Below are 10,508 nucleotides of genomic sequence, written 5' to 3'. Positions count from 1 at the left end.
CTGGGAAGCTGAGGAGGATCATGAGTTCAAGGTCAACCTGGACAGTCTAGAACTTAACTAGTTCCTGGGTTCAATCTCTGGTAGCACACCAAAAAAAAAAAAGTAACCAATTAATTTTAATTATTTTTCAATTTAATGTTCATAGGACTTTACTAAATAGTACTGTTTTCTGACAAGTTGTGGAGAGCCTGTTCCTGATATTATCTTGTTCTTTCTGGTTATAGAGTGACAAAATGCTGAGCTTCCTACGTAGAACTCTGGGGCGCCGCTCCATGCGTAAACATGCTGAGAAAGAACGACTCAGAGAGGCACAACGAGCTGCCACACACATTCCTGCATCTGGAGATTCCAAGTCCATCATCACATGTCGGGTATCCCTTCTGGATGGTACTGATGTTAGTGTGGACTTGCCGGTATGTAGGTCTTGCTGAGCTGCAAATTCTGTATGAGATTATTGTCTTTATTTGAGCTTTCTGTTGATGATAATTTCCTGGGGAGATCCATGTGAATCAGTCACTGTAAATAATGTTCATGTACATGGATCAGGTAACCTTAGACCAAAAGTAGCTACAATAATAGTTTCTCTCTCTGGAATTATTGCATCTACTTGAAACATTTAAATGAGAAGCAGGTGTTGGTATGAATTAAACCCGTATGTGTTTGTGTGTTCTCAATAGTAGAAATACACGGTGTAATCTAGTAGGTCCCTCACAACCCTTATTGAGCAGTTATTAAAGCAGTGAGGAATCTTTGGGAACCGTAATGATTCGTGTATACTATGAGACTTTCGGTTCCTTATACTTCTCTATATTTTTCAGAATTCCTTAAAACAAAATAGATACTTCTTTTAGTTTGGTGTGTTTGAAGAAATTTTAATGAAATGAAGTGAGAAAAAGGATTTTCTTCATACCACTCCGATTTGATTGCTTGTCCCTTTGCTACCAAAGTAGCATTGTAGGTTTTTTCATAACACCATAATCTTATTTCAAAACAGGATATTTTAATTATTTTTCCATTGTGAATAGGCTTTAGTTTTTCCAGTTAGAAATGTATAATCATAATTCACAGCGTGAAACAATCCACTATGTTTGAAAGAGGGTTAGTTTATTTCTTACAGGCCTTTTTAGAGTGGGAGAAGACAGCATTTGAATTTCTTTCTGAATTGTTTACTAGTAGCAAATCTTTTATGTCTTTGTTCTGTACTCACAGACTTAGTATAAATTGTGACATTTGACATGAGCTTCTTTGGATATTCCTTGATACTATCTCTCCCCACAGATTTCCTAGTACCCATACATTTACCTAAAATTCACTTTAACAAGTCTCTTTAGGCAGGATGAGAGCCTAGATCAATGATGGTGAACCTTTTAGAGCTTTTAATGATAAAGAATAGCCAGCTGCAGCTGTATTCATAGGTTGCCACCACTGGACTAGATATTGCTGAAATACATAGTTGAATAAGGTCTGGAAAGTATTAGACTAGGAATAAGAATTTAAGGAATTGGTTAGTTTGTTTAAAATAATATTATGTATAGTTATATACATTGTACATTTAAACATTGTAATATGAAATTAAGGATTCATGACTTCTTGAAGTGTTTTGAAGTCCTCTGTGTTTGTTATCTTTGTACATTAGACTACGGTTTCGGGGTTTTGATTCTGTAAAATCTTAAGAATATAAGTTTTTTTCCTGTTAGGGTTTCTTGAAGATTTGTAAGACATTCCAACATGAGATACTTTGTGAAGATAGTTTTCATATTTATTATTTGATAAGAATCTTGAGAGTTTTTTTTACTATCATATTAAAATGTCATTGCTATGTGATGAAAAGCCTAGCATTGCCATATGAGAGCTTAGAAAGTAGTTTTTTTCTTACTTAAATTATGGAATGTGTTTAAAGAACAAGATATTAAATTAGAAAAAAAAAGTATGGAGTCCTGGGGTGACTTAGGGTTTTTAAATATGGATACTTAGGAGAATTTGCAAAGAAACTTTTTGAAAAGGAAGTGTTGTGTAGAGGAGAAATATCATTAGGCTTTAAATTGGTAGAACAAATGTATAGTTACTGTATAGGATGGTTTCCTGGACTTCGTTTGTTCAGCAGGGCATGTGTAATGGTTGATCAAGTCCAGAAATGCTGGCTGGTCTGTTATCAGGACAATTGCAGAGAAACAGCCAAGGTTTTCAATCTGAATCATTGTGGAACAAGAACAATTGCCTTTTTAGCCCTGTAGATGAAATCTTAGTAACCTAATTCTAGGTACTTGGATGGATATAAAATGGATATTGGCCCACCAGTTAAACTATTATTAATAGGAAACTGTAGGCCAGAGGATTTTTTTTCTTTTAAAAAATAATATTTCCTTTTTCTGCTTTAATTTTTATCCACTTCAGTATGATATTCTGGGAGATTTAGAAATGATTTTGGAAATTGAATGAAGCACATGCCCATTTCCTGTGAGAATTAGGGTCACTAATGATTATAGTTAGCTAGCTTGGAACTGAGATGATTGCCTAAGTATTATATAAGGGATTATTTGTGATTAGAATAATTTAAACAATCTATGGACTTCAAATTATTAAAATTAATATATATCAATAGTAATGGTTCCTCTCTCTCTTTTTCCCCCCTTTGGTGGCACTGGGGATTGAATCTAGAGCTTCTCAAATTTAAAATTTTATTTTGAGGTAAGAGTCTTAGTAAGTTGTCAAGGCTGGCTCAAACTTGGAATCATCCTCACTCCATCTCCTAAATAGCTGGGATTTCAGGAATATGCCCCTGAACCTGGCTAATAATGGTTATTTCATACTCCTGTTCTCTTTTCCTCTCAAATTGGGGAAGGGATTAAATACTATTTTCTTCTCTTCTCTTCCCATTTCTTATCTCTTCCCTTTTTTTTCCTCTTCTTTTTCCTTCTCTCAGCTAAATACAGTGAGAATGCCTTTAAGTGAATGACAAAGGTGTCAGAGAGAAATTTCTCACTCTTTAATTTTTAAACTTTATCTTTGAAAATGCTATTGTAAACTCTTTGGATTAATTTGAGAGCGAAGTATTACTTATTAAATAGCCTATTACCTACATCTTCTAAGTTTTAAATTAATACAAAATACTTTATTAACCAATAGATCATAGCTGTTATATACATACTTTACTACAAGAAATATTCAGAAAGACTTTAAATGTATAGCCTGTGTGTAGTTAAACTTACAAATACAGTAGTCCCTCCCATTAACTGTGTTTTCACCTTTTGCAGTTTTAGTTATAGATGGTCACCATGATCCAAAAATGTTAAATGGAATATTCCAGAAATAATTTACAACTCTTAATACAGTATACTGATATAATTTATTGTTAATCTCTACCTAATTTACAAATAAAATTTTGTCATAGGTATATATACATAGGAAAAACTCAGTATATAAGATTTGGTATTACCTGCCATTTTAAGCATTTGCTGGGAGTCTTGGAACATACTCCCTGAAAATAAGAGGACAAACTATCCTGTACTCATGAATTTAAAGACTTAAAATTGTTTGGATGGCAATACATTCCAAACTGATTGCAGGTTTAATTCAACCCTCATCAGTATTCCAGCTAACCCTGTTTGTGGAAATTGGCAAACTGAGTCTAAAATTCTCATGGACTTGCAAGAGACCCTGAATAGTCAAAACAAAATTGAGAAAGAAGAAAAGAAAGTGGGGTAACTCCTACTTCCCAATTTTAGGAATCACAACAGAGCAACAATAATCAAGATGATGTGCAATTTGCACAAAGACAGACACAGATCGATGAAATAATAGAAAACTCATAAACGTATTTATGTGTGGTCAGTTGGTTTATTTTTTTATTTTTTTATTTTTGGTACCGGGGATTAAACTCGGGTCCTTGCGCTTGCAAGGCAGGCCACCGAACCGCTGAGCTAAATCCCCGGCCCCAGTCAGTTAGTTTTTGACAAGAGTGCCAAAACCATTCAGTGGGGAAAGAATACATTTTTTTTCAACTAAGACCACTGAATAGCCACACACAAAGAATGAAGATGGGCCTTTATTTCATACCCTATGTAAAAAATTAAAATATTTCAATGACATAAACATAGAGCTAAAGCTGTAAAATCCTTCAAAGAACAATAGGAATAAATCTGTATTTACCTTAAATTTGACAGTGGTTTTTCTTTTCTTTTCTTTTTGGTACCAGGGATCAAACTCAGGTCCTCATGCTTGCTAGGCAGGTGGTGGAACCACTGAGCTAAATTCGCAGCCCTGGCAGTAGTTTCTTGGAAGCACAGCAACAAAAGGAAATAGAATAAGTGGACATCGTCAAAAGTAAAACCTTTTGCCTTTTAAAGATTACCTTAAAGTTAAAAGACTGCCCTACAGAATAAGATAATGTGTTTGCAAATAACTTAATTGGTAAGGTACTTGTTTGTAGGCTATATAAAGAGCTGCAGGGCTGGGGATTTAGCTCAGTGGTTCCACTGCATGCCTCGCAAGCGCAAGGATTTGAGTTCGATCCCCAGTACCCCCCCCAAAAAAAAGAACTGCAACAACCAATAATAAAAGACAATCTAATTATAAAACAAGCAAAGAATCAAGGTGTAGATACTTCTCTAAATGGAATATACAAAAGGCCAAAAAGTACATAAAAATAAGTTTGACATCAATATAGAAGTTCAAATTAAAACAACTGAAATGGTATACATTTTTGCTTTCTTCTGGGTAGACACAATACCCAACACCCACAGCTTAAAAGGGGAGAGATTTACTTTTGCCCACAGTTTTGTGGAATTCAGTTCATGGTTAGATGGCTCCAAGATAGGAACATCACGGATAAAGGGCATGGTGGAATAAGCTGCTCAGTTCATTGTGTTTGGAAAGCAAAATAACAGACCGTGCCAAAGAGAAACAAGTGATGTATCATAAATAGTACTCAAAATCATGCCTCCAAGCCAGGTATGGAAGCACATACCTATAGTTGCAGCACTCAGGAGGTTGAGGCAGGAAGATTATCCTCAGTTCAAAGCCAGCCTGGACTACACAGTAAGACCTTGTTTAAAAAAGAAAGAAACAGCAAAGCAAAAAAAAACCATGCCTCCATGACATATCCAGACAAACCCAGGTGGGTTATCTCTTAGATATTTCTTATTCCATTGAAGTTGACATATCCAGATTAATAGTCATAATTCACCCCTTGTCAACTTCATACCAAACACATCTCCTTAAACCATACTTAATTTTTAAACACTAGCAAGTTCATAATTCTGCCTAACATTATACAGCTGTCTCACATGTAACCCCAAGGTCTCAAAATTTCCAACATTTTATAAAAGTCCAGGTCTCATCTAAAACTCAATATAAAGTCTTAGCTGTGAGCCTCTGTAAAAATAAGAAACAAGTTACATAATGCCAAGGTAAGTGTGGTACAGGGTAAACACTTTTTCCAAAGTGAGGAATATGGAGCATAGAAAAGAATCAGAGCAAAGCAATACTAGCAGGGCACACATTGAGTCCTGTAGCTCCATGTCTAGTGTTCAGTGCTCGTAGTGGTAAAATTTAACTTTCAAAGACCTTGGTTGACCACATCCTTATACCCTTGCCATTTGCATCCCACATGGCCTCTTTCTTGGGCTGTTTGTACATGGCTGACATCTCTGACTCTAGGTAGAGGTTCCACCTTTTATTTCATTCCCATAGCTTCATAAAGTAAAAGCCTACCTGACACCCCACCACTCTTGGATTCTGTATGCTAATAAAACCAACATCACATGGATAGTACTGTCTGCTGTCAGTGGAAGTGGGTAGTCAGTCATGTAGTCTTGGACCATGGCTGCAGTGACCTCTAGGTGCCTGGATGACTGAATGTGGTAAAGTGAATCCTGGGGATTGAAATCCCTAGATGGCCCTTCTGAAGCAGGGGTCTCAGGAACACTATTCTCAACTGAAAGATTGACAATTTTTGTACCCTGGAACAGGCATTGGGTGGGGTCTTGCTGATTCCTAAAAAGCCCTCAAGTCATCTTTCTTTTTGTCTCTGTACAAAGTGCTTGGTTTCTTTTTTAATAGTGTTAAACCTTTAGCCAAGTTTATGCTGGCTCTTTCTGGTCCACAATTTGTTGTTCATATTTTTCTGATGTCTTTGCCCCTCATAGTCACAATAAGTCCAACTAAAAGCCAGTACCCATGCCTCAGCCTGAAAACTGGGCTGTCTTGAAATTTTCTTCCCCCAGCCTCTGACAAAGCCATGAGGCATGGGCAAAATGTAGACAGATTATCTGTCAAGGTGACACATATGGCCTCTAGTCCAACTGCCAGTGGAGTCCTTCTATCCAACTGAAACTTTCTAAACCTGGCTTTTATGTTCTGCATTCCCATTAGTATTCTGGTCTTCTGAATTTGACCAGAACCACCCACCAAGTTCTGTTTACAGCATTCTAGGGCTTCTCTAGCTGTTGTCTCCAAACCTTTCCAAACTCCTCCTGCAAACCAGTTCCAAAGTTCAAAAACCACAGATGCGGTCCAGGGATTTAGCTCAGTGGTTCGGTGGCCTGCCTTGCAAGCACAAGGACCCGAGTTCAATCCCCGGCACAAAAAAAAAAACAAAAAAAAAACAACCCACAGATGCAGTCACAGCAATGACCCTACATCTCTGGTACCAATTTTCCATCATAGCGTTTCAATCATCATGCACAATACCAAGCCTTCACAACTTAAAGGAGAGGAGGTTTAATTTGGCTCACAGTTTTAAGGAATTCAGTCCGTGGTCAGCTGGCTCCAAGGCAAGAATGTCATGGCAGGAGGGCATGGTGGGGCAAAACTATTCAGTTCATGGTAGTTAGGAAGCAGAACAAAGGAACAGGCAAAGGACCGCAAGTTACCTAAGGCCACATCTTCATGACCCAACTGGACACATCCAGAGAAGTGCTCCACTAATCTGCTAGACATTTCTTAATCCATAAAAGGTGATATATCAGGACTAACAGTTACAGATGGCCATAAATAGATGAATAAACAAAATGTATTATATTCTTTTAATGGGATATTATTTAGCAAAAAAAGAAGTGAAGTATCGACACCTGTTATAACATGAATTAATTTTGAAAACATTTGGTAGTGAAGAAACTAAGCATAAAATACAAATTTTTCGGGCTGGGGGCTCAGTGGTTCTGCCACATGCCTCGCAAGCACATGGACCCAAGTTTGATCCCTGGTACCAAAAAAAACCCAAAAAACATGTTTTTCTTTTTTGCCTTTTTAAAAAATTTTACTTTTACTAATATGTATTTGTAGTCCGTAGTGATTACATTTATCATAGAGTTGATACATGTACATAACACATCTTTTTATGTCCCCTTCTCCCGTCCTTCCCATTTGATTCCATTCTTATGAAAGTTCAAAACAGGTAAACCTGTAGGAATAAAAAGATTAGCGGTTGCTTGGGGTAAATGCATAATACCTGACAGGAATAATATGGGGTAGTTATGGAACAATATGGGATAATAGCATATGGGGTTTCTTGAGGTGGTAAAATGTTCTAAAATAGACTTTGGTGATTATTGTATGTATCCGTGGATATACTTTTATCCATTGCATTGTATAGTTTTATGGATGGATTTTTTTGTGCATTGTATTTTAATAAAGCTCTATTGAAAAGAGAATGCAGCAATTTTTGTGTATTTGTGTTTCATTCCACTGATTTTTAATAGTTAAAAAGCATGATAAAAATGTTAACAGGTTTAATTTTGGGAGGAGTGTTTGATTTATTGCAGAAAGAAAATGCAGGCCTGAAGAATGCTGCTGTAGTGCAGGCACAAAATGACAGGGCTGCAGAGTAGTATTGGCAATGAGACTGCAGAGAAAGGAATGCTTAGTACATAGACATAGTGAGGACGAGGGTAAAGATTAGAAATGAGTAAAATGTTTAATTTCTGGCTGGTGGTTATCTCAGTTGTATGGAAGATTATACAAGGATATTTAGCTGTCATGATGAGAGGGATGAAAAAATGAAAGTGAGGAAAAGACCTTCAGTAGTGATAGTGCATTTAGAAACTGGGTTTTAGAGGGTTAAAGGATTTATTAGAAATAGTTAATTTTTTTTATCTCACAGTTCCTTGCATGCAATGGATGCTTTGAAAATATCAATTAGTTGTGAAGTTCATGCAGGAAAAATGAAAGATTGCCCTGAGATTTGTTGGTGATGGGAAGGAAGCAAAAACAGGTAGAACGCTTGGCTGGATAAGGAAGATCTCAGTTTGTTTTAATGGGTAGAAAAAAAATCTTTCCTCAGGAAGTGGTTTTATATATGCAGGGAGAGATGGGAGGAGTAACATTCTGGGAGAAGTACCTTTTGCTGAGAAAGAGAGAAAGCTGATGAAAAGACCGTATACCTTGATGATCTCAGTCTTCATAAAAGAGAAAGTAAAGTGAGGATTGTATCTGAAAGAGATGTGACCTGGAAATAACTTAATAGAAGGGAAAAAAGAAAGCTGCAGGTTATGATATAAAGGAAGCTGAGAAATGAATTTGTAGTGGTCTAGAACTGTGAGAGTCTTTGTTTTCAGTTTTCTTCTACTAGGTTCATTTTTAGTATTTAAAAGGTGAAAAAAAAAATTGAACATTGACCCTGGGGTCAAGAGTTTCACGTCGTTATTCCAAAGACTGGCCATATTGGATGGACCTTTTTAACCATTGCTTAAATCTGATAGACCATTTTACAACTCTGAGCCTTTGCATAACTTCTAAATAAACTAGAATTACAGATATAAGGTAATATAGAGGAGGAAGGATTAATTCTTGCTGGGATTATTGGAAGGCCACACAGATGAGAGTTCTTGAAAAGCCAAGACATTCCTTAAAGGTAGAAAGACTTTTCTAAGCAAAAGTAGTTACATTTTACTAATACCAGAGTGAGGACTTACTGGGGAAATTATAAGCATACAAAAATGCTGGAGTGACAGGAAATAAGATTATAATACAAACAGGGAAGACTTTGTGCCATGCAATTTGTACTTTAATCCGTGAATGATGAAAAATAATTAAAGGATGTTAAAGAGCAGAGTGAAGTTCTAGTTTGCAATTTTATTTTATCTTATTTTATTTATTTTGTTCTGGGGATTGAACTCTGGTCTTTGCACTTGTGAGGCAGGCAGCAGAACCACTGGGCTAAATCCCCAGCCCTAGTTTGCAATTTTACAAAGATAAAGCTGGCAGCTTTTGCTGCTTTATCTTGTCTGGCTCGAGTTTTTCCTTTACCTCACCATAGGCTTTCAAAATTTCATCCCTTTTTTCATTACACAGGTGGCAGAGCTCTATTCACCCTTCAGTTTCAAATACAGAAGCTTCCAGCACTTTCTGGCAGAACTTTCAAATGAAACTACTTTCATTTCTTTTGCATTTTGTTTATACTGAAAAAATAGTGCTTGCAGCACAACAGGTATTGTGTTTCAGCTAGTATACAATTTTATTCTTAACTAAAAACCTTGTGGCTGCTTGAGAAGCAGAAGTAGTAATCGCACTTATCTGTGTAACTCTAGTGTTGAACACATTACTGGTGCCTGTCCAATAATTGTTGAATTGAATGATGCATTATATCAGAATGTATTCCTCTTAAATTCATAGTGAAATTTAAAACTAAGAAAATAGAGAATGGGACAGACATAATTAACAAGAACACCATTTTCAAGGTTGATGTCTTAGTCATTTTTGCATTGCTGGACACAATACCTGCCACCCACAATTTAAAGGAAGAGAAATTTATTTTGGTTCACTGTTTATAGAGGTCTTAGTACATAGTTGGCTGGCTCCAAGGCAGAAAGGATATAGCGAAAGTATCTGGTACACGAAAGCTGCTCATGTCGTGGCAGCCAGGAAGCAGAGTGCAAAAAAAGCAGAGGAGGGAGATACACCCTTCCAGGTCACACCCCCAGTGACCTACCCCAAGAAGTCCCCACTGACTAATCACAACTCAATTTCTATACTCATTAGTGGATGAGTCCTCTGAGGAGTGTAACACACCCCTGTGATCCAGTCACCTTCCAAAAGCCCTACCTCTGAGTACATGACAGTTTTGTGGGACAATTAACAGTTGATATTAACAAATTGATACTTATTTTTCAAAATTGTAAGTCAGCTGTTTACCGAGAATAATACTTACTTTGCAGTGGGGAGGGGTTGAGAAAGGGTCTTGCTGTATGGTTCAGACTGGCTTGAACTCTAAAGACTCAGGTTGGCTTTTCACTCAGAAACGTTCTCCTGCCTCAGACTCCTGAGTGCTTGGATTACAGGTGTTCACAACCACTCCTGACAGAATAATGTTTCTAAGACTGCCCTTCTGCTTCAACAATAACATGTTTCATTTCAGTTAGAATCAGAAATATTTCTAAAACCATCATACTACAGTTGCTGCATTTATTGTGTGTGATTTACTTTCCTGAAATGGCATAGTTCTTTTTCTTACAAACTGGACTCAGTGAAAGTTTCAAAAATACTGTGTTCATGCTATTCCTAAAGGTCAA

The 10,508-nt window shown here is 36.7% G+C and overlaps 1 protein-coding gene across 5 annotated transcripts in view; it reads left to right on the top strand.

Moving 5' to 3' along the window:
• Window positions 1-228: 228 nt before the first annotated feature.
• The window catches only part of Epb41l5 (erythrocyte membrane protein band 4.1 like 5), a 135,091-nt gene continuing 124,811 nt past the window's right edge, over window positions 229-10,508 (top strand). For all 5 annotated transcript variants that reach the window (XR_004514700.1, XM_033757132.1, XM_010632282.2 and 2 more), the window contains exon 1: window positions 229-413. Coding sequence is in view for 4 of the 5 variants with exons in the window: in XM_033757132.1 (XP_033613023.1) it covers window positions 234-413 (180 nt within the window). In the remaining variant the exon portion in view is untranslated. The remainder of the gene's footprint in view (window positions 414-10,508) is intronic.

This window comes from Fukomys damarensis, unplaced genomic scaffold, assembly GCF_012274545.1.
Source record: "Fukomys damarensis isolate Sample0158 unplaced genomic scaffold, DMR_v1.0_HiC HiC_scaffold_29, whole genome shotgun sequence".
Lineage (NCBI taxonomy): Eukaryota > Metazoa > Chordata > Mammalia > Rodentia > Bathyergidae > Fukomys > Fukomys damarensis.
This window is presented reverse-complemented; position numbering and strand designations above follow the sequence as displayed.